Here is a 25,607-nt window from a genome sequence, read left to right as displayed (position 1 = left end):
ATCAGCATTGGATGTTCTGAAGTTATACGATAGCTTTGAGTAAAAGACCAACATTTAAGTCTGTATTGTATCGAAAAGATCTGATAAACTACTTTTGTGTTCCATGCAGAAAGAAAAATCATATGGGTTTGGAACAACATGAGGGTGTAATGAGGGAGACATATAAGAGCCTGCACAGTTTATGGCAGTAACATGCACACATCACGTACCTCCACATGAGCGTCTGGTGGACGGAGGGGCGCAGGTGGAAGACGTGGTTACTGACGGCTAGGTTGTGCTCTAATCTGAAGGGCTCCAGGACCACTCCGTCCCTCACGGGGAACGTTAGGCGAAGTTCCTCGTTGGGGTTGGCTATGGGAACAAATATTGAGATTAGATGGATTCATAGTCTTCCCATGTAGACTAGAGTATCAATGCTTTCAAGTTTGGCTTTCTCTTCACCTAGTTTCACCCTTTCCCACCAAAGCATATTTATTATGAATGAGCTCTGAGTGGATGTGAAAAATACATGAATCTCAGACAAATGTGCAATGGGACTTTTTCTCTACTCAGCTGCAGGTGGCGGATCAAAGGGTTCTCAGGGGTTTATTCTGATAGACTGTGACCGAGCATGTAATACAGAAAGAGTGGAGATCAATGCAATATAACGGTTGTATGTGTGGTTTCTTTGCGAGACTCACTAGGAGGCGGAGGAAGAGACGTCAAGCTTGGCTTCATGTCTGGAGGAAACGGGGGCTTGACATCCTGATTAGGCGACAAGTATGGAGGGATACTACTTCCTGGAGTCATGGGTGGCGTGGGGTTCCCAGGAACCGGTGAGTGTGGATAGTTCACCACCTGCCGAGGAGGCTTTAGCCAAAGAGACATATGATTACTGAATACAATCGCTAAATATAGAGCACATCTGTACATATTATATAGTACAAATGGAAGATGATTACACATATTTGTGTATTTAAACACACACAATAGTTTCACCACCTACCCCATTTCCTTGATTATACCCATAACCACCTGCAGAGAAATTGGTGTTCTGACCATTGAACGGTTCTTGCTGAAATAGGAAAGAGCATAGAGTATTAAAAGCAAGATAACTGCTATTAATATAATATTTCTTTTCTCTTAACTAGCAAAAATAAATATGAACAGTGAGGCAAACAACAGTACTAAAACTGTTTTCCATGACTGTTTCAATGAATATTTTCAGCTAAAAAAACAGACAAAATCTAATCAAAGATATTAACATTTAATCCTAGATAACATAGATAACAAGTATATCTTCGATAAAAACTCAAGTTAGGATGAAATAAAAAATTCACCCTTATCTATTTTGTAAAGGCATGTTATAGATATTATTGTGAAAATGTGTCCAAAAAAAACTAAATTTGACCTCGTAATTTTTAACCAAAACGACAGACTCCTCTCTGAAGACATATGCTGGACTTCTTCAATCATTTACTCCAGTTAAACTCCGCCCTTTCTTATAATCGAATGCAAACTCAACTGAATCACTTTTGAGTGCAATGCCCACATCTGAAAATCGAATCAACAACTGGACGCACAGAACCAATTTCCCACACTACATTCTTTCTTTTTCAATAATCCATTACACTCAGATGTACATCACAAAATGGAAGAAAGGTCTGTCGCTACTTTCTTTCACCACAAATTTGAATTGAATGTGGCTTTTTCAAAAAAAATCAGCTGAATTAAACAATTTCCTCAAGAAAATTGTGTCTACTAAGACTGTAAAATCCAAACAATATGAATTCACCTTATAGTATTGACCCATGGCTACCCCTGTTGGGGGGTACTGGCCCGAGCTCTGTTGTCCTGGCATCCTCTGCCCAGGGTAATTGGGTGACGCAAGGGGTCTAGAAGCGTTTGGGTTAGGGTACTGCCCTTGCTGGTTGGGAAACTGGCCATTGGGTCCAAACTGCTGGCCTCCATAATTAGGCTGTGAAAGAAAAAAAAAATTAGTTCACCAACAGAAATAGTAAATACAGTATGTCTGCTGAAAGTAATAATGTCTTGCCTCTCCTGGATAGGGCCTCTTAGTGCCCTGCATGGGCATAGACTGAGGTCTGGGTCCTGGGTAACCCTGTTGGGGCATCCTCTGCCCGTGGCCACCGAAGGGTACCATCCCTGGGCCTCTGGGCTGGTTCATGCCCATAGGTGGGCCGCTCATGTTGGAGCTATTCATGCCACCTCCCATACCAGCTGGGTTCATGCCTCCTGCCATGGACGGGGGGCCGCGGGGCCCTGGCTGGTTCATGAACTGGCTGTTGTACCCTTGCGTTGGCCCCATCTGAAAAGAGGAGCAGACCTGTGGAGAAGGCCAGCGGAATTTCAGATGAGTTAGTGGACTCGTTAAAAATCCAGGGTAGGGTAAGGATCCAAAACCAGAGGGAGACCAACCTGGTTGTACTGGTTCATGTCTTTGTTGGTCTCTTGCAGGGCAGCTACGGTTGCTGTGGCAGTGGCTGTTGCTGTGGCGGCAGCAGCAGCGACGGCAGCAGCGGCGGCGGCAGCAGCAGGTTGGGTGAAATCAGAAGGTGGTCGTGTATGAGGGGGCATGCCTATACCACCAGCCGCATTCGGCCCGCCCGGGTAACTGAGTAGAAGGAATACACATCACATAAACGTCTATAATCACAACTGACAGAGACAGAAATGTCAATTTATTGGAATAAAACTGTTGGAACGCCACATATATCGTTCCTGGATTTGCACTTGGCACAGCAAGAAGGTGATATCATCTTTTTTCGAGAAAAACATCCTTGAACTGAGTGTTGGCTTAAAAACCGTGTGTCAAGTATCACTAATGGGAGACTTCTATAGCTTATTGAATCTCCCAGAGTGATGCAAAGCAACTCTGTCAAACAGCTTCCCATCATCCTGTCTGGAACTCTCTAATGCTTGAAACGTCTTGAAACATTACCTTGCACCAAAGCCGCCTCCTCCCGGGTGCCCTGGACGACCATACATGCTTTGCTGCATGTAGGCCTGGTTGGATCCCGCTTTGGCTGAAAACTGTTGTTGTTGGCCAGGGAACTGAGGTGAGTTGATCCCTGGGTTGTTGGCTGACATACCCGACCCTAGTGCATTGCCTCCAGGATTCATGGGATTGTTGGTATTGGCCATGGGGTTACCCAATACCTAGATCAAAAGCAACATTGGTTAAAAGATCAATGTTATCGCTATCAATGTTACTGTTTTCATACAGTGAGACTATATGTGTGAGTGTGACTCACCTGACTTTGTGAGGTATTGGTAACTCCCCACACCGTTGTAACCACTGACAGCGAGCCCGGGGCCTGGTTAGTGTTTTGTTGCCAGGGAACGCTGTCATATGGAAAGGACCCATCACTACAAAACAGTATTCAAACAGTAATGTGAGATCAGTGGCATCAAAGACGCATTGAGAAAGAGTTGACTCCGACACAGCCTGATAGAGAAAACGCTCCCTCCTGACTACAGAACATTTGTTTTTCCATGAAAATCAAGCTGTAATGTTTGCGAGAGAGGCCAATCACCAGCCCTAGAGCACAAAATGTTCTATAAAACATCACTTAGCTAGTGAATTTCCTCAGCCTCACACCCTCTCCAGCACGGTAACGTTTTCTCTGGCAATCGATCAAACTCTAGCTGACGTACCTAGAGAGTAAAGTTACGTTATCATGTTTTATCTGTCGTTGTTTGGAATGTTACGATAACAAATTTCAACAGCACAGCTTTGTGGTGATGTCATCATGTTTACATGGCTGTTATTGAAAGCTTGGTCAATGGCTTCTTGGAAAAGCCTAGTCTTCAAGATCACATGCCACATAAAAACAAATAATTCTTTGCTGGATGAGTGCACTAGGACTTCATTTCAAGAGGAAATTCTGGGAAAGCAGAAGGGGTGAGACTACTGAGAGTTTTCAACAGTGCTTATAACAGCATCAGTGAGCATCGGGTTATCTGTAGAGCAGAGTTTTGTCTGGGTACTGACCCATGTGAGAGCGAGGGCTTCATAGAGTTCATGGGTGGCTGCAAGGGTACTTTGCCCTGTGGTTCACTCTGACGATTCTTCTGATGTCGTAACAAAAGCAGCCGTCCCAGCTCCTCGCACCAGGACGACAGGAGTGCTGGAGAAAAAGAGACAAACAAAGAGAAAGAGAGATCAGGAAAGATCTTTGGCAGAGAGACAAATCACCTTTTAGCTTAACAGCAATATTCCTTATTTTATCTTCAGATTGCTATTTAGCAGGAGCAAAACTCATCGCCATGATGCTAGATTGGATGCCATGGTGTTGCTATGTAGTTTCTGGCCATGTACACACTGCAGCAAAGTTCGGTACTTGGCCTCTGAATAGTTCTGACTGGCTTTTCAGTGTGTTGCATTGAAGTAGCTTGAGTGTTCTTGGTGATCCAAGTCGAACAAGCTCATTAATCCAAGTCTATGGAATTTTACACCAGTTTTAGTGTAAATCATAATACTTTTCTAAGTGATCAGCCTTATCACGAGCACATCTGTACTTAACGAGTAGCACAATTTGAAGTATCGTTAATGTTCAAATTTCCATATTTTTAAGGCTAGGGGGTTTGTTCAAATGTCTAACCCCCAGTATAAGCAATGGTTATAATGGTGCCAAAAGTGTCTTAATCAGTTCATGTCTTTACCACTAGAGGACACTACAATCACAGTACAGGTACAAGCATGCTTGGGATCCTCTATAATAGCTTGTCAGTGTGCTTCTCATAGGATCATATGCTTTTCATCTGCAGTGCACATTAAGCAGTGATCCTACTACAGAAGACCTGTCTTCCACTCGCGTGAAGGTAGGATGATGAAGGCGGGGAGAGAAAGAGCGAGAAATGGGAGATGAGAATCAGTGCTGAGGTTGGTGAATCATGCCTGTGATGTGTCCTGGCAGCACTTTACTCCTGAGAGGGCTAACAAAACAAGCCTCTCACCATGGTGATGGAGTCGGTTTCGGGATGGCAGCAGCTGGCACGTAGCCAGATTCTAGTCTAACCGATTCTACATGCCGCATACGGCTAAAACACACTGCATTTAAGTGCTCTTCATACAAACGGTCCTCATACTTTCCAACTGACACTATTTAGATAGATATTCACTACTAGCTGAGTCATTCCATGACAAGAGTACCATTTGTGTCCACAACATCTGATCAAGTGCACTAAACACAAACAACTGCAATGAAGTGTTTTATAAATGTAAGCATATTTGTTAAAAAATGAATTACAAATGTATTGTATTAAAAGATATTTCATGTGATTATTTTGTATATTTTTGTAAATATTATAAGGAGGATATGCAGGGAGAGGTTTTTTCATTTGAAATGTTCCACCTCATCACATTCCCAATGTCACAACTCACAAGTTCAGAATATCTCAAAACAATATTTTAACTTGAGATGGTACAATGCAATTATCATCACTTGAAGACGTTCTTTGTCTGAAAGAATATTTAAAATCATACAATGTACTTAAAAAAAAAAAATCCCCATTCCAACACAAAAAAGGTGCCTGTTTCATAGAATGACTCAGAGCTGCACATAGAGGACAAGTAGGAAAAAAATATTCTCTAAAAAACTGAATCACACGCCGAGAGAACAAGAACAAAAGCCAGGAACTGTTTCAGTGGTGCTGCACCTCTAGTCTTCCTTTGCCATCAAACAGATTCTACAAGGGACCTTATAAAATATTCTCTTTCCCCTAAGACGAGTTCATACATGGAACAATACCCCTCTTTCTTCTCTAAATCTACTTCACAGACAGTAGATGAGTAAAAAAAACCCTGCTACGGCTATTTGAACAGAGAGGGTGGTGTCAAGAGTCCAGAATGTCTCTCTCTCTCTCTCTGAGTCTGGTGCAGAGAGACAGACGTCTGTCTTGGCTCTTTCCTCTCTAAATCGATCAGCCAGTAATGACTATGAAGACTGCTCAGCTGTCTCCAGCGCCTTTATTGCTGGGGGAATGTAAACGGGCACACAAGCTCATGAAGAACACTACAACACACACTCCTCAGTCTTATTTACCACAGATTGCACTTTAGGGATAGTTCAACTAAAAATCTTTTATTTGCCCTCATGTCATTCCAAACCTGTATGAATTTATTTATTATGTGACACAAAAACAAAAAAGGAGTTGTTTAGTGCAGTGCTTCTCAACTGGTTTGGCCATGGGACCCAAAATTTCCCATGGTCATTAAGCCGCGATCCAATTTTTAAAAAATTTGAACCACACTAATATATTTTTAAAAAATGGTTAACACACACACACACACACACACAATTTGCACACGCAATTAAACAGCGCACGCACTACAAACACACTATAAAGTCTAACAGTACTGTAAAGGTGGTGAGAGAGTTTATTTAGTAACAAGTTAGTAACGGAAATAATGTTGGAATAATGACACTAACACACAGACTGACAACATCTCATCTGACAGAAGATACTGAATCAGGCAATGCAGTTTTCTCAGGCACATTTTACTTAAACTGCGTCTGACAGAGGAGCCAACAGCTTTCACGCACGTCTTTCAAAATAAAAGTATCACATCAGAAAAATATTTAGAAACCCACTCAAAAAAGGCCTTGCGACCCACTTTTGGGTCGTGCCTCACCAGTTGAGAAACACTGGTTTAGTAGAATGTACATATTTAAAACAAATGAGATATGGGAGTTAAGGTGGAGGGAAATATTGACTGTAATGTAATGTAATTTTTTTATGCTTTATGGTGATTTTGTTTGGTTGCTATTCACTTTTATTGTTTGGAAATGAAAAGTGTGAATATCCAGCCTAACATTTCCCTTTGTGGTCTAAGAAAGACAAAGTCAAGCAGGTTTAAAGCAGGTTTCGAAGTAATTGAGTAAATGACAGTTTTCATTTGCATTAGTGTGACATAAGTCATTTAATGCATGCATTAATAACCATTTTAGAATAAAATTCAAGGACCCTTAATGCATTACTGAATCCTAACTGGAGTACTTCCAAGAAACTGCTTTAAGATGAGTCCAAGTTTCCCTTCCAAGTTCAAACACACAATTACAGTGAGAAAAACGCGTTTGTGTAAATATATCAAAGGGGTCTGTTTCAAAGAGAACGCTTCTCACCTCTCTGCGACAGGCGTGAAAGCCGTCCCAGCAGGATTGGAGCAGGAGGCTGGAATCACCCACCTACTTCAATGAGAATTATTCTACCCTGCCATTACAGAGAGCTTATCGGCCAGCTAAATCACTACCTCTGCATGCTGGCAACTGCTATTTTCTCACAAAAGACCAACTTAGAGCTCATATGACAGGTTACAGCCAGACGCCGCCTGCCAATTTTCAACTGATGTTCCCCGCCTAGCATGCCTCCCACACGTAACAAAGACTAGAGCTCTCCTGCCTGCAATTCATCCAGTAAACTCATGGAAAAACAACCTAATCAACACGGCACCTTCCAGCAGCGTTACAATATCTCTCTCACCTAGCTGAATACAGCTACACGGTTTCTCCCGCAAACATCATCACCTCCAACGCTACCCACAGGGCTGTGTTGTCATATTAGTGCACAGTATTTACTGTATCGGAATCTCTCTCATAAGAAGGGATGCACTGATTTTGATCCAATATTGAGCTTATATACTCAATATAAGACTGGACAAATTCAGAGACTAATGACAAATAATTTGCATCCGCGTGAAGTTCCTGTTTTACAAGTAGAAAACTGCGCAAGCGCACATGCAGAAAAACAGAGGAGCTTTAGTCAAATGTTTACCGTTAAAGGTCATAATCATACATTTTATTATTTACATATTTATTTATACTTTAATTTTTTCATTTTTCAATTATTATTTATATTTGTATGAAGTTTTTTTGTGAAACAGTCATGCTGTCCTTAAATCATACATCCCACTGTACATTAGAACAAATAACAAACAATAGCAGTGAGTACCAAAAAGTTTCTCAAACAAATGATATCATGCATCCCTACTCACCAGTAAATCAGCATTAATCACATTTCTCTTTCATTCCCTGTATTAAAACGCCTCTCTGTCTCCATTTTCCTTTCATCTGTCTACCTTCCCTCATTTAGACCTGCTCACATTGCCAGACACCTGCTCCAGAAAGGGTTGTGTTGAGTGTTAAGTTGGCAGTATGCTACTGTAGCTCTTTGCTGGGTCTGTGGCAATGGCCATTTCAGTGGCATGGCTGTGTGTTGGGTCTATGTCAGCGGGCATTATGGTGGCAGGGCTGGCTCACGGCGGTGTGCACCAGGCAGTGATCCCAGCAGGAAGAGATGAGTACCGACAGAGCACAGCTCTCAGAAAGCCATGCCAGACACTAAAACTGAGGTTTGCTTACACCAGCCAGAATCTAATACAGTCTGAGACTTTGCATAGGCCTACTTTGTGTGCCATTTTTCACCACAACACGGCAGCTGCAACAACTGTTGTTAAACACTGTGTAAAAAGTAATTTCAGAGTGAGAACAAAGACATTAACAGTGTTTACAAATTAATGTGTTACAGTGTCATATTGTGTCATCATAAAACACTTTATAAATGTTAATATAAATAAATTTTCTGAAGAAAAGGTGGGCGGTTCTATATATACACACACACACATATATATAGAATATATATACATAGAGAGAGAGAGAGAGAGAGGGAGATTATTTAAAAGAAGGGGGGGAAAAAAAAATCACAAATATAACCTCTCTTTAAAATCCCAACATCCTAAGTACAACCAATAATAATTGCAATAGCTAGATAATTGTGTCACTCTTTTAAAAAGACAGCACTCCAAGTGAGCAGACCGCCACATTTGCTAGAAATGTAAGATATGTGACTCATACTAGCCATGTTATGCCGTTCATAAAGGTGCCAGACTGCAGCAGAAACCATCTTACTGAGGGGACAACAGCCTGTGGCTCTACAGACTTCTGGCAAAACAGAGGAGAGAGACAGACACTACACAAACCCACCCTCCTCCCTGTCTGCTCATTGTCTAGAGAAGAGGCTCTTCAAGCAGGTTTAGTGGGCTTTGAATAACTGACCGGGGTAAATCCCCAAATGATCCGGTGTGTAGGGAAGCCAGGTCACCCCCGGTAACACAAATCACCTCTGAGGCTGCCCCAAGAATGTTTGCCCATCGTTCCTTCTAAGGTTGGCTGCTTCATCTCTGCCAGAATCCAAACTCGACCAAACTCTCATTTCTCGCCCAGTTTTGTGGCTTAAATTATGAGCTTTTTTATTCAGATGTTGCTAATAAAAATTGGATGTCAGTAAATGGAGGTTAGAACAAGGGAGTTGGGTCAAAATGGACAAAATCAAGCAGAAACGTTACTGTTTAATCAAAGGGTCTGTTCCAAAAACCTAGTGAGCTGCCATGCTGTCCTACTACCTACACAGACAGCATCCCAATTGAAATGGAACCTCATAAGTGACTGATTTGGGCACTCTACATAGGCAGGACATCTACACAAATAGCACTCTGCACAAAGTTTTAGCTTGTTGTTTTGCGTTAGCATGTTGCTAAGCTAAAATCGAATGTGCAAAAACATGCACTGTACACACAATTCTGTCTAATAATGTATTTATTTTATCGATAAACTTCAGTTTTGAATGGAATATAAGCATATTTCATATTACTCTCATTCACCTTCTTGGAGTTTTTCCACTGAGCTTGTGGCAATTCATTTAATGATCATCTTTTCCATTAAGGATGCATACTTGCCTTAATTTTGGCAAAATGAGGTATCTTATAAGGCAGAATAAGATGCTTTAAATGATCCTTTAAACCCATTATGCTCCAAAATGCTAGGTAGGCAGCTCAATAGGACATGGAACTGAGCTAATGTTTGGTGAAGTTAAATATCTGTTAACCTGCCAAAGGCCAAACCCCACTAAAAGAATTACACAATCTATGTCTTGCCCACTTCTGATTCACAGAATGCATTGGATATTTAGCTAGTGCAGCTTTGGAAAGTGGGAAGATTTCAAACCCAATGAGTATGTCTAGAAAGTAAATGTGGCTGGAATACATCACACAAGCCATATTTTCAAACGTCCTCAGAGACATTTTCTTTCACCCTCTCCCTCAATCTGTGGGAGTATCAGACAGATGCCACAGTGAATTGGCAGACATGCCGACTGACCTTCCTGGAACACTCAGTGAAAATAAGCAACCCTGCCTTCCACATGACCATACTGTGTCTGCCCTTCATCATCACCTCACTGAGACTATCATATCACCTTACCTGACCTATAAAAGCAATAAAACAGAAACCCAACAGCAAATACTGTCCAATGGAGAACACTATAGAGAAAGTTAAGAGATATTTTTACTGATAACTAGAATGACAAACTATCAGTTATGCAATAATTTAGTCTTTTATGCAACAAAATGAAAAAAGAGCATGATTATAAATTATATAGCTTAAGTCGCATATAACCAGTTTATTTGAAAATACTGGGTCCCTCAGCCAAATTTGTACAAATTCCTCCTCAATTCATCCATCCTAAATACTTCAATCTGTAAATGCAGGTCTTTCCCAGTGAGTGTAAGCAGCTTAAATGAGAACTTCCCAACAGTCTTCATAGAGAGATTTGTGTAATACCGCCACACACAAGCCAGAAAAATGCACACTTGTTATGGGTACACAAGAAGAGACAAGAAAAACGCAAGGTGTATAACAAGGAAGCTATATGCCAGAGCCAAAATTCTTAAAGCCAAGTAATTATTTTAAGAGTTTAACCTTTTTTTAATTGACTATTTTAGCCATATCTACACTTTGCTGCCTAATTTAGACAGAATTCCACCATCCAAATCAATTCAACAAAATTCCAAAATTTCCCCCCAGTGCCAAAAAAAATATTTAAAAATGCCAGCGAATGCTGTCTGGGCCTGCTAAGAGGGACGTTGATCCACTGCTGATGTGATTGTGGCTTGGTGAGGTCTATAAAACAGTTCCCTTAGTGCTCAATGGCCGGCAGTACAGCAGGCATGTGCTCAAGCAGCGCACTACTATTAACTAATGACACAGGGCAGGTCCTCACGTACGAGAGGCTCACATATTAATTAAGGCCAGAGTGTGTGCAGTCTAAACACACACACACACACACACACACACACGTAGGACTTATTAACCCCTAACTGAGGCTAACAGGCCACAAAGTGACCACTGCTCACACCGTGTGACGTAACCACTCTGGACTCTCTCCAGCACAACAAACACACACACACACACACACACACACACACACACACACACACTTACACAAACAACCACAAAAGAGCTGCTCAAACAGATGAAACTGATATTTCTCATTTTCTCATATTTATGTTCTCATAAACGATCACATGTCGGTGTCTGTTTCTGTCAGTGACAGACGTAATGCGCTTCCTACAGTGCAGTAACATCCGCACAATGTGTGCTTGCTGACTTTCTGCTGTGTGTTTGAGAGAATCAAAACAGCTTGATGCTCTTTTGAATTGGAAAGGATTTTGAAGCACACGGCACAGTGCATTGTCGCTACAGATTCGGCTAAAATGGAAATGAATGACAGCGATGAAACGGGGAAGAGCTGACAGAAAGACCGGCACACGACAAAGGGCAGCTCCAGAAGTGAGTGACATATGGATGAAGGCTGTGTTTTGAACATAAAATACCACAAAAATGGGACGTCATTCCTGTTCAATGAGCTGCACAGTCTGGGAAAAAAGCTGGAAACCAGGGCTGGAATCCTACAGTGCCTGCGCAATAGATGACGGGAGAAAATCCCGGGATAATCTGAGATGACAGTGCAGCCCATGCGTCTGTGAAACAGGTATGGATGCTCAGTCAGAAGCCGATGACCCCCCACATACACACACACCCCGCAACAAAGGAAGCACATCAAAAGCGTCTGCGTCACTGTGATTCATCTCCTGTGACTGCGTACAAATGAATAAAAAAAGAAAACAGAATGAATGCCCAGGGTGACGATGAAGAGAGAGAGAGAGATAGAGAGAGAGAGAGAGAGAGAGCTCTCCACTAGATGTGTTTCACAAGCCAAACAATGCTAGAACACAGAAGAGTACCTGTGTCACTCTGACATCTCCTGCAGGTGGTGGTTTCTGTAGGGTTCAAATTCAACATTTTACTCAAGGGGGCAAAGCAATATTAAGACAAGATAGTATTAGTAAGCAGAGTTGACATCATCAATGGGTGAGCTGATGTCCTGGTTGAATTGATGGGACTTAACGGGACCCTGGTTCTGTTTTGGTCTGCTGTGCGATATACTGACTTCTCATCTTAGAGGAAGAAATGCTCTAAAATCAATGCATTCGCTGAAATATTCCAGGTGCTTGCACATTTGTCAGAAATTTCAAGCTGAGCAAATCAAAAGAATTGTATACGAATTTTGGTCCATCACAATAATATTATCACTAATAAAATTATTGCGCTGATACATTTTTTTAAGTATTAACAAACAGTATTTGAATCTTTTGAATTCTAAAACCCTAACACGACATTCCAACATCTACAAATCGAAATATGTTAAAAATACACCACAGAATATATGACACATCATTTTAATTACAGTTATGATAAATATGCATAAATCTTGACGATGCTTCATATGACTAACAGACTTGTCACTGTATGAGGAAACATCTAAATATCAAATTAGTCATATTAACAAGCATTTTGCATATCAACTACATTTTTTCCTATAGACTCTGACTACCCTATATTACTAATGGAACATTTCTGTTGTACTTTAAAACAGGTCCTTGTGACAAGACAGTTCAGATGCAGATGGTTAAAACTGTTGTTGTGATGATTTAGATGATGATAATCCTATGTGCAGCAATCTTAGCTGTTAGTTTATATCCTTATTCACATTCATTTTTTTTTTAACAGAAAACTTATAAATAGAACCATTTAAAATAACTTTTTTATTTAAATATATTTTCAAATGTAATTTCTTCCTGTGATGGCAAAGCTGAATATTCAGCATCATTACTCCAGTCTTCAGTGTCACATGATCCTTCAGAGATAATTATAATAGGCTGATTTGGTGCTCAAGAAGCTTAACAATGGTGAAAACAGTTGTCTGCTTAATATTATTGTGGAAATATCATACTTTCCCAGGTTTCTTTGATGAATAGAAAGTTTTTTGAAATGGCAATCTTGTCTTTACTGCTACTTTAAAACAACTGAATGCCTTTTTGCTATTTACACTTGACCCATTAATAAAACAGTTACTATTCTATATATCCATTTAATACATTTTAACTTGTTTTTTCATTTATAGCCTATCCCAAAACATTAGCACAACATCTGCATGTTTAAATAAAGCAATTCCACCAAACACAAACGACACATGGGCAAAGAGCACCGAGCTATTAAAAGCTCCTCACCAGTGAGGAGGAAGTTTCACACATGAACAGCAGGATCCTCATTACAGCAAACTGCATTTTATTTCCCCATCAGCAGAGGCCGAGAGCTTTAACAAAACTTCACAGGAACCCGTAGACTTTGCTCCAGCAGTATATTATCCTTACGATGCTTTAACTGCCACCCTGTAGCAGTTACAAGAAACAACTACTTACTATAAATATCTAGGGATTGTGCCTAGACGCAGACAGTGCTCTAGAAACACAAGAGATGAAGCCAGCTTTCTAAATATACAAACAGCAGGGGCACAGCAAGCACACATCCCCCCACTTTCAAAAATTCCCACGTTCATTCCCCTTTCAAATCGACCCCTACGGCCCATAGAACAAAACCTTGAATGCAATGCAAAAGACTTTTCTCCCATCCGATGATTTACAACATGCACTCGCCACCTACAGTAGCCGGTGAAGAGCAAGAGCTGCTCCATGTAACTGGCTGGAGCCAAGCTGTCGCCAGGCTCGCATTAAAACGCCAAAGGACTGACAAAAACACTGTGCCTCAAGTAGGTCAGCTCTCCTCCTGGAGATAATCAAGCCCACTCTGACCCTCTATGTGTGAGCATTTATGTAGGAGAGAGGGAACTAGGTCAAACGCAGTCAGTTGTTACGACTCGATCATGAGCAGGACTCTTTATGAGTTAGTTCCTGCGCATACATACAGTACACCTGCCTTCAACTCATCCCGCATGCACTCCGCTCGTCACGTGACTTACCAATGGTCGGGATCGGGCTCTCATCGCAGTCTTCTCATTGCACAGAAAAAAAATGGGATTTTACCAGCAGGCAAAGACGAACCCGTGAGAAATCTACGAGCTTTCTGTCTATCTCGGTCTGATTGTCTGGGGCTCTCTCTCTGTTTTCCCTCTCTTCGCCTGTCCAGCGACTGCACAATGCACATCAATTATTCAGCGGCGGTCTCTGGGTTTCCAGTGCAAAGCCAATCACAGATGGAGTTCTGTGCTAATGGGCTCCTGCTATACCTGGCTCCTCTGCTCCAAGACGTAGCCAACGGGGAATCAGGTTAAGCTCTTCGAAAACTTCAGACACACACACAGACACACACACAATGACAGCCTGTAAACTGTCTGCAGTGCAAAACCACAAAATGAACAGGAAGCACCGTTGTTTCAAAAGGGTTAAAAAAAAGAAGCAAGAGAGAGAGAGTGAGAGAGAGAGACAGAGAGAGAGAGAGAGAGAGAGAGGGACGTGGGGTGGAGAAAAAAAAAGAAGGGAGACAGAGGAAGAAAAAGCAGCAAATGTCCTCTCACCTCAGATTTATTGTGTTGTAAGTGACGTCCACATGCCTAAAACCCTCGCTCATTTGGAACTGATGGAAGCCACACATTCACACACACACACACACACACACACACACACACATGCGCACACTCACACACACACACCCATGCAATACGATGGCCACTTTGCCAGAGGGCGGAAGGGGGGGGAAGCATGAGCGGCTCACATTTCAAACTTGCAAAGAGGGGGGCGGGGCCTATCACAGCAGATGGGCTGTATCTTGGCCCGTGACCAAATCATCCAGAGAAAGACTGAGAACAAACAACATGCTCGGATCAATTCAGTTAAAGCTGTGTTCGCGGCCCCACGATTACTGCTATCAAAGCGGGTGAATCCCGTCCATTGGAGAGCTAATCACATGACACCAATGTATAAATCCATCAGACCGTACACACACTAATTAAGCCCGGGGCTGGTGGGCGGCCCTCTTGAGTGTCATGTGAGGGTGAAATTAATGGAAACTGTTAGCTTTTAACGCTAAGTGCCTAACTTGACACTTGCTAACACTGTTAATTACACACATCTAAAAGTGTTGAATATCAGAAAGAGATCCAGCACTTCCCCAGGCTGTCAATAGTGTGTGTCCATTAATGAATTAATACATAGCTATTCTTCAGTTCTTGAATTAGCGTTGCCTAATCTGCTGATAAAAATGCTGTATCAACCACAGGATTTTTCTTGACACTGCAAAAAGAGCACTGTAATACATTCCACTGACATCAAATTAGCAATAATTCATTAAAAGCTCCAACATACTAAAGACTTACAATGTAGCACGAAGCATCACACAGTCTCCCAGGTCGGCATTGAAGTGCTGCGTGTGACAGATACCTTTAATATCAAGCTACAAGGGGATGAAATAACTCAGAGAAAATGAGAGATGTCAAGGCTACGGGCTACATGAAAAAGGAGGTGAAGAGCTAAAGCTGGCTCAAACAGGAACTCAAGCTTCCTTTAACTTTTACTGCAAAGCAGTGAGTCATAACCCTCCACCAACACAAACACATCACTCCAACAATTCTCTCTAGCTGTGAACTTACTTTACAAATGAGCAATCTTATGATAAATACCTAGATTTTTTAATATAAAAATCCACTATAATACAGCATTATCGCTGCAGATTATGAGAAACAATGAAAAAATCTGATTGTTTCTGTAAGAACCAAAAATCTAGAAGTAACTGAACTGTTGCTGAGTGATTACATCAGAAGGGAAGAAAAGAATATATTGAAAAATGTATTTAAACAGAGTCCAAAATTAACTTTTTGTCTCACCTGACAATGGTAGACTTTTTCACTGATCATAAATATTTCTTAACTGCCAAAAAACAAACAAAAAAAACATAATAATCAACCATATATATATATATATATATATAACAATTTTTGGTACTATATATATATATATATATATATATATATATATATATATATATATATAGTAAAAGTATAAAGTAAAAGTAAAACATTTTTGGGAGTTTGTTAAAAAATTTTTACCATTCAACTGACAAATAACTATTTTACTTACATAGCCAAAGCCAACATTCATTCACATTTGTTGCTTGGCGATTGTTAATTCTGGACCTTGAATAAAAGCGCACATATATAAAGGCAACTTTGTCCCACTAAGGGTGTATCCTTTTGATGTTGCAAACTCAAAGAGACAGTGAATGTCTGAAGTATAAAGTGAGAACTGTATGCAGACAGAGGTGGGCAGGGTTTGCGGTATATCCAACCAACGGGGAGGTCCCGGGCTTGAGTTTCTTGTGTATTTGCGCTCTCGTCTTCTCTGTAAACCATGTGTGTACATGACATGTGAATTACGGCTGGGTGCTGGAAAGCGATCCGTCACCCTCGACATGGCGGATTGGTTGCTCTCCTGACGTGCCTTCCAGCTGGGCTGATTTACAAGCTGCTGACAGACTTCCTATGTAGAGCAGGAACATTCCTCACCATTGCATTGAGAGATTCGTTTCACCCCACAGTGGCCAATATAATATTTTTACCCATCCGCTACTCAGAGAAGAGACGTGTGTCAGCTTTACTTTGAGATACAGTATAGCTACATCAAACAACTATATCTCAAAAAAAAATTTTTTTTAAATACATAGGGCCAAAAACTTGAATATGCTGTAAGGTCTCTTACTAAAATTTGATAAAAAATTGTCAAGTGCATAAACTTGCCAACTTATTTTAGTCACAAAACTATGTGACTAAACTTGTATGAATGAAAAAAACACTACTGTTAAACAGTTTGGAGCCTGTAAGACTTTTCAATGTTTTTTAAAGTCTCTTATGCTCAACAAGGCTGCATTTATTTGATCAAAAGTACAGTAAAATTGGTAATATTGAGAACATTTATTACAATTTAAAATAACTGATGATTTTAAAATGTAATGTATTCCTGTGATGACAAAACTAAAATGATCAGCAGCCATTACTCCAGTCTTTAGAGTCACATGATCCTATCATATTAATATGCTGATTTGATGCTAAAGAGACATTTCTTATTATTATCGTGAATATTGAAAACAGTTGTGCTGCGCAATATTTTTGTGGATAACGTTATACGTTTTTCCTGGATTCTGATGAATAGAAAGTTTAAAAGAACAGCATATAATATTATATATACAGTATTTTTGCCTTGTTATAAGTGATGCAAACAAATTTTTCTTCTGCACTTTGTGCCAAATCTGCTCAATAACACACTTTAAAAACACTTAAATTAAGACACACCTTGCAATTATCTTGTCGCAACATCTCACTCTGAACAATGGCACACTATCTCTGCTTCTGTGTTCAGGCACAACGTGATGAGAAGTTGACTTTTTTTTCAGGAAAGAGTTTAAATAATAGCAGACTTTCTGAATAGGGGTATGCGAGCCAAAAACATGTCCTAATAGACAAACAAATTAGCTGTCAGTCTCTCAACTAACCTGTTCTCGATTAAATATCAGCATGACACATATAAAGGGAAGAACTAGATTTTGATCTAAGCGAGGAGACTGTTGTGACTGACAGCACCGTTGAAATACTATCAAAAGCAATTGTGATGCTGTGTATAATTAACATATGCTCAATAAAAGCGTCTCAGACAAGGTATTTAACGTTTCTTGGTACAGACACAACTGTGTGAGATTTTAGACTAAATTATCTTACTGGACTGGCAGTGGGGTGCCAAACAAAGCCTGGTTAAAAAGTCTGTCAGTAGCATGTAAGCAGAGAAGATCAGACTAAATAAGAGCGCACACACAAAAACAGAAGCAAACACACCGTGGACAGATAATTCCCATAATCACAGATTAATACGGCCAGATAATCCCGCAGACAGAGAGGTCAGGTCAGCACCCACAAACCAGCACGCACTGACAGACTACACTTCATTCCCTCACAAGCAACACATCTCTGACACATTCCTGAAGATCAGATGGTGATAATGCCAAACATGCGTCAGAGATATAATGCACTGATTATATCTGTCTTTTGTCAGTGCATCATTCACGATCATTTCTCAATTAGTATGTTTGTATTGTTTTCCAGTATAAATACATTAAGAGTAAACATCTTTACGACAAGATACATTTACTTTACTACAAAACTGCATGAGCTATTAAGAGTCTTAAGCATTAATTATCAACATTCAATGAGGTTTACACTTCAAACAAGAAACACATTTTCAATGGTGTAGTAATAATAATAAATAATAATATACACAATTATTTAAAATATATAACAGTATAATATATATTTATATTATATATTATACTATAATTACACTATTATCCTATATATAATAGTATATTATAATTTCTTACATAAAATATTTTTCTATTTTTCCTACCCCATGATTTAATAAATAAATAAATGTATTTAATTTAATTTTATTAATTTACAATTTATATACTATTATATTTTGTAACTTTTTGTACATATTTAATTAATATTTATTAACATAAATATTCATATTTATTAATATGTAATTAAAAATATATTATACGTTTCTTATTTTTGCTTTTCAAGTAAATTCCTATTTTTACTGAAAAGCAAGACCAATATGCCAATTAAGATTTGTTTTGCAGTGATTATAAATGTGTTCTCATTACCTTTGTAAATAAAAAAAAAACACAAATCGAAAAACAAAGGAATCCAATTGAACATTTTAAAGCACTATAACTGTTTAAATGTAACATTAAAAAGAACTAAAAGCATATATATATATGAATTAAATTGATCTTACAAGACATCTTCTAGCATTTATCCATTACAGGTACTTAACATTCTTTTACGAGAGGCAAATAAAAGTGTAATTCTGAGTGCAAGTGGATGACTTTTGGCCATCCTCACAGGCAAGTGTCAACTGCATTGTATATCACAGAGACAGCGAAACATGACGGATTCATCTTCCAGCCGGTGACTGCCTCTCCACGGCCGCCTGATGTGCATTGATCGTGTAATGTGGGAGTGTCTCGCTTCTCTCAGGCTCTGAGCGCGCCAGACACACTGAACTCCGGTGTGTGGTGTCGGGTGGCCGCCCCTCTGTCGCCATCCTGCCTGTCACTGGCTTTTCGCTGGGGCTGCACTTTCTCGACAAATCCATGAGCCGACGTGCATATCTCTTCTCTCTCTTTTCCCCCTTCGCTCTTTCTGTGTGTGTTTTGCGTAAAGGATGTAGAGCGATAAAGAGAGAAAGAGTAAACGAGAGGGACGGAGAGTGGGTTTATGATTCTGAGCTCTGCCACTGTCGTCTGCGTGTCTGGGGCGGTAGACGCCCTTATGATAGAGGTAAGATGGATGTCCCCATGATGCACTGAGAGGAAGTCTGAGTCATATCTGCTTCCAGCCATTTTTTTATCACCAGCTGCTCTGAATGCAACTATACAATCTCTGCATGGATTGAAATATCTGAGATATCATGTAAATTATAAATATTTTAGCCATCACACAACTTTCTTATGCCACATGAGTGTTATCAACAGCAATATTGCCACGATCACAGCTGTTCACTGCAAAAATACATTTCTTAATCAGTATTTTTGTCTTGTTTTTATGTCCAAACATTATTAAGGCAAGATCAATTATTGGTAACCTGAGAGTAAACAAATTAAAAAGTAAAAAAAAAAAAATATAAATTAAAAATATATAATAATAATAATGAATAAATAAAATAAAATTCTGTTTAAACAAGTTTTCCAGTATGTTGTTGCTGTTAACTAAAACTATTTAAAGTTAAATTTTTTGTTAATTTGAAACAAAGCAAAAATAAAATAAAATATTAGATTAAAAAACTTAAAGTACTAAAATTACTAAAAACGAATTAAAGCTAAATAGAAATTCACATAAAATTACTAAAAACTTGAAATAAAATTCAAATGAAAACCAAAAATATAAGAATAAAAGCCAAATCAAAATGTTAATTAATAATGTATTGGTAAAAAAACACACTGTTTCCCAGGAAAAAAATAAGACAAAAATATTGATTAATAAAATTATTGTGCAGTTATCTAAAAGGAGGAACAGGAAAAACAAACATCCAGAAACATTTGTTTTTGAAGGCCCAAAGTGTCCTACAGTAACCATGGTTCAAATGGACCGTTTATCTTCATTCTGAACAGCGAGCCGTGTCAGGCCTTTCTCAAATAAAGTACACTCACACACCTCAACCTCAGCATTTGCTGGCCATCTATCTCTGTTTGGCTGATGCCCGTCCGCAATTCACTTTGACAAATGTACAAGAACAGGACACTCAGCTTTGGCTGAGAAGGTCAGGATTTCAAACAGAGCTGATTACAAAGCGTTGCTGCTCTGCTGATGGATGATTGTTGGAAAGTGAACTCTGGCAGCTTATCAGTGAATTATTCGGGGGCGGTTCTGGCATGCCGAGAGCTCCACGTGTAAAATCGTCAGGAAAAGACAACCTCTGGAAGTTAAATCGCCTCATGACGTCTTGAGGAGATGGGTGAGTGTTGGACAAAGGAAAGTGAAAGGATGCTAATGCATGGCCGTGCGCTGTGATTGCATTATGCCGCAATTAAAAGATTTCCTGTCACATCTCTAAATGAAGAATGTGGATTCATTACAGGCAGAGTGTCTCTGGGTTTTATTAGCAATGATGAGTGAGAAGAAACGGTGCATGAGAGAAGAGGGTCTCACCTGCTGACTTTGGAGTGAACTTGTCGCGGTTTGCCGCACACACAGCCAGGAGCCGATAGCCGAGGTCCAAGTCGAAACCCTGCTGCGCTGCCACGCGGCTCACGACCTGTGAAAAGAGACCACATGAGCGTTAACACGGGTCTTTGTGAACTCATGTGGGTTCATCTGCATGTGTGCGCCCATTATTTGCATTCACAAGAGAGGTGCAAACACATAGTTCTCCGCTTAAAGTCTGAAGGAAAATCAAGCTGAAATGTTCTAAACACACTCTTTAGCATTAAGGCTATTGAATTTTTCAATAGTCTACATGAGCTATGTGCAATTAAGCTTCCTTGAAATTCTACCCCAGACTCCCATGAGAGACACGAGAACCAGCGGTATACTCGCATCACCCAGCTACCACCCCCCACTTCCATGTACACCAAATATCTCTCCAAAAACTACTCATAAAAGAGCAATTTCCCTTTTTTAGTGCAATCATATCAAATATTTATATATGTGCATGAATAATGTATTCAAAGATAAAACAGCCACCTCCACTGATGCAGACTAGTGTTAAGACTGTGTTGATATTTGCAGGGCACGATTGATGAGCTTTCCCCAGAGATCTTTGCGACTGGTGCGCAGACGTCTCTGTTTGTTCCCTGAATACCCTGATCCGCAGAGACCACAGCCCGCACTTGGCCCCTTGAACTCGCAACTCCAGCTTCTTTCAAAGCATCTCGTGATCTTTCGCGGAACAATTCAAAAGCGTGTAAATAAAACTCTAAAGCCGGATGTAAGATAGAGCTGGTAGGTGACAATGTTACCACACAGAATACAAAACCGAGGCTTTAACTGTGGACTCTCTTAAAGGGACTGTTCACCCAAAAATGAGCATTCTGTAATTTACTCACTATCACAAACCTGCATGACTTACTTTCAACCACAGAACACAAAAAGAGAAGTTAGCCAAAATGTCCAACCTACTCTATTCTATACAATGAATGTGAATGGTGACCAGGTTGCCAGAAATGACAAATATCCACCAAAAATAAATAAATAAATCCATATGGTGACTGTTTATTAATATAGTCTTCTCAAATAATACACTATTTTTTATAGTGTATTAGGACTATTCTCAGGGACCTGGTCAGACAGAGCGAATTTTTTTTTTATTATTCACTACCATTTCCGTACTGCCCTATATGAAGTTGAACACCAACTAACGCCCTAATAACAACCTCCATCGCCATGGTGAAAGCTAGTGGGGAGTAAAATCATGAATAATGGCAAAAACAAACAAATTAAGGTGCCATGAATATGATTTTTTTTTTTTTTTTTTTTTTTTGAGCGTTACTGCCTCAGTCACCATTTACTTTCCTTATTTAAAAAAAATTACAGTGTGAACATTCTGCCAAAAATAAAAAATGTATGGTTTGAAGCAACACAAGGGAAAGTAAATAAGTCAATTATTTTTGGTAAACTATTCCTTTAAAATGATACAGCAGAGACACTTAAATACTTCAGACTGACAATGGGACTCCAAAAACACTGGTTAAGGTGCCTATTTTCAGTTAAGTTATGGATTTAAATATTGCTCTGAATTACATTCAATTTGAAGAATTTCACTTTGTCTCCCCTGTCACTCTCTATTATTCTATCCATCAAGAATGACACAACCAATATAGAATGAGAGGCATTCAACCTTTTGTAATATCTGCTGTAAAATCTGAACGAGGCAGCACATGATCTTTAATGACTCATGTATCACAGTGCTGCAGCTGTGCGCTGCATTTATCCACTTACTAACCTTCTCAATTCTTAACACTCAGCACTTGATGTGCAATTTATGTTCCACAACGGGGGCAAACGTGACTCTTCTTAATCATAAATTGTCATACATCTGCTTCCAAGGTGGTGCAACAAAAATGACAAATCAAACCTGCGCTGACAAATCCCTGTTTGTGATTCAATGGTCAAATAACGGCTTAATGGGATTCTAGGACGGCATCTATGAAACTGAAAACCTAGAGACGTTTTTGTCCTCCAGGTTTTGGGGATTTTTGGACAGGCAGCAGCGCTGCACTCTTGCCAAACTTTAATTTCCTTTCTGCAGCTGCACTTGCCAAACGCAACAGCCAGGCGTTCTGCCATGAGGGCTGGTATAGATTCCACTGCCGTTTAGAAATGCATCCTCTCATAAGCCTTTTCCACATAATCTCTCTTCTCAGAATGCAGGCCTAAAACATTAAGTGATTCAACAGAAAAAATAAAAAAATAGAATCACTGAGCCATGCAAATGCCCTCGGTTACAGTTTTGCTAAAGAGTCAGTGCACACAAACAGTGACCCGCAATATAATACCCGAAAAAAAAAGAGGCTGTTTATTTCTTTACAGAGCACTGCGCAGATATTCAGGGGTTGACAAGAAAAGACAGTGGAACAGCAGAGATAGTTGTCTTTGCTAAAGCTACTGACAGTTTGGAGATGTCATTTATCATTTGGCTGAGTGCTGATATTGTGCAGCTGGGAGACAATGGAAGAAACGCTCCATATGTAGGTCTGCGGAGAGCAGAGAGCTACCTGCTGCCTGAGGGGAAATGTGTAAGACATGTCCACATCTGTCAGCCAACATTCTTATCTCCCCAGTTCTTTCATCTCTCCACCATCCTCACCTGGGGAGAAGAACTTCTCCACTGCTCTCCGAGGGACCGCACCACATCAGACAAATTAATTACAATATATAGAGCGCCAACATATACTGCACATCCTTTCGGAGTGAGCGCGTGTGGTGTGAAGACGGTGTCTGGGGACACATTGTCATGGACACACGTGACTAACTACAGAGAGGGAGGCTGAACCAAACTCAGGCTGTCAGAGCCATGCAACAGCATGGAGGTCTGGAATACCTGGAGAAAGCTGTCCATTAACATCCTCATTCATTTCAATGGCAGTAGCCCAGCTGGCGCAGAAAACCCTGGAAGTTTGTGATGCAGCCAGGTTGTTTTGATTGCTAATGCCATGTGACTGATCAAAAAGTGATGTCATAAAAATGCCAAACAAGTGTCTGTACTGAGCTGTGAAATGAAACCGCATGTACACTACCGGTCAAAAGTTTGCCAATCAAATATTTGACTGAAAATACAGTAAAACAGCAATATTGTGGAAATATTATTACAATTTAAAAGAATTGTTCTCTATTTTAATGTATTTAAAAAATGTAATTTATTCCTGTGATGGTAAAGCTGAATTTTCAGCAGCCATAAATCCAGTCTTCAGTGTCACATGATCCTTCAGAAAGCAAACATTTATTATTATTACCCAACTTTTGACGGGTAGTGCACGTTCATTCATTAAAATTGAAAAAAGCTTTAAAGGGGTTCAATCAGTAATTTAATGGAATATTAATGGGTTTTACATGTCAGGCTTGTATTTAAAGAATAATAATTACATTGTTGATGGCAAAAAGTTGTCAATTAGTTACAAAGGCTCTAACCATTAGCTCAAGATTAATCTAGATTTGTGTCCCAAATTACGCACTTTGCACTATGTACTCTATCGTCTAGTGTAGTATGAATAGTATCAGGTTATTTTGTCATCCAACATCAGTGATTTTTTTTAGATTCCATTTTAATTAAGATTATGTAAATATAACTAAATATAAATAATTTTAAGACTTACTGGGGGCCCCTAAAAGATTGCTGTGGCCCCTTAGTGGGCCCCGGCCCCCTGGTTGAGAACCAGTGATCTAGGATATAGAATGGCAGCTATTTAAGAAAAAATAATAATAATCGCAGTAAAGATACCTGATGTAAGTCTAGCTAGATAAAACATATTCCGAGAGCCTCCCAGTAAATCATTATCTGAGGAATTCAGATCACAGAGTGGGAGTGGGACTGAAATAAGTCCAGTGGAAATCAATGTAAAATGTCTGTCTGCCCGTGAAAAGCACCTGGACTGGAGGTGCTAAACACTGGCAGTGTGCCATAATCAATGACTGTCACGGAGAATGTGGGACAGGGGACTACTTTTCAACTTACTGTATGTTCTGCACCACCAAACAGAATTAAATTTGAAAAGATTTGGAAAATTTGTGGAAATCAGCCTACTAGTGGCTTACTTTTGACTTAGTGGAAATGATTTTAAATTCAAAATTAAACATCACCTTTAAACACAAGTCTCTTAATCTCTCTCTCTCTCTCTCTCTCTCTCTCTCTCTCTCTCTCTCTCTCTCTATATATATATATATATATAAATAAGCAGAGGTTAAAGGAGGGAAGAAAAGATACAGAGAGATGAGTGGGTGGGCAGAGGGACACGTGAAGCGTGACTGTTGCTTTAACCTTCGTCACTGGCCCCTGACATGAGGACAAGACTTGAGCAGCTGCTGGCTTACCGTCAAGCATCCCATAAGGCTTTGCTCAAAGGGCCGCTGGAAGGCTCGTGGGTCTCCGCACCAGTCCAGCAGCTCTGTGGCCGCCGTCTGGAAATTGGCCGGATTCTGTAAGTGCTGTTTGAAGAGAAGAAATCAAATAGTGCATGGTTAATATATTGAAGTTTTTAACCATAAAAGTTCAATACGACACACGTTAGCAATTAATCATAATATTCTGTTTACACAGAGAAAACTACACATGCAGGGATTCAAGGATGAGCATCAGTGAGTTCATCCACCTACAAAAATATTTCCACAAAATGATGATTTAGAAAAGCATTAAAACAAATCCTTAAATG

The 25,607-nt window shown here is 39.8% G+C and overlaps 1 protein-coding gene across 10 annotated transcripts in view; it reads right to left on the bottom strand.

The window, feature by feature from the left end:
• Positions 1-25,607, bottom strand: part of zmiz1a (zinc finger, MIZ-type containing 1a) — a 133,318-nt gene that overhangs the window by 9,811 nt on the left and 97,900 nt on the right. For 3 of the 10 annotated variants that reach the window (XM_082153141.1, XM_082153143.1, XM_082153144.1), the window contains 12 exons: positions 25,270-25,383; positions 20,893-20,998; positions 12,083-12,118; positions 3,995-4,130; positions 3,255-3,369; positions 2,942-3,159; positions 2,419-2,614; positions 2,036-2,326; positions 1,775-1,957; positions 986-1,054; positions 681-849; positions 210-351 (listed from right to left, as the gene is read on the bottom strand). In XM_082153141.1, coding sequence (XP_082009267.1) covers positions 210-351; positions 681-849; positions 986-1,054; positions 1,775-1,957; positions 2,036-2,326; positions 2,419-2,614; positions 2,942-3,159; positions 3,255-3,369; positions 3,995-4,130; positions 12,083-12,118; positions 20,893-20,998; positions 25,270-25,383 — 1,775 coding nt within the window. The other 7 variants (XM_082153145.1, XM_082153142.1, XM_082153149.1 and 4 more) reach the window with 7 other exon arrangements.

Source organism: Leuciscus leuciscus (assembly GCF_965113295.1).
Source record: "Leuciscus leuciscus genome assembly, chromosome: 22".
NCBI classification, from domain to species: Eukaryota; Metazoa; Chordata; class Actinopteri; order Cypriniformes; family Leuciscidae; genus Leuciscus; species Leuciscus leuciscus.
Note: the sequence above shows the minus strand (reverse complement) of the source record. Positions and strands in the feature narration are given on the sequence as shown.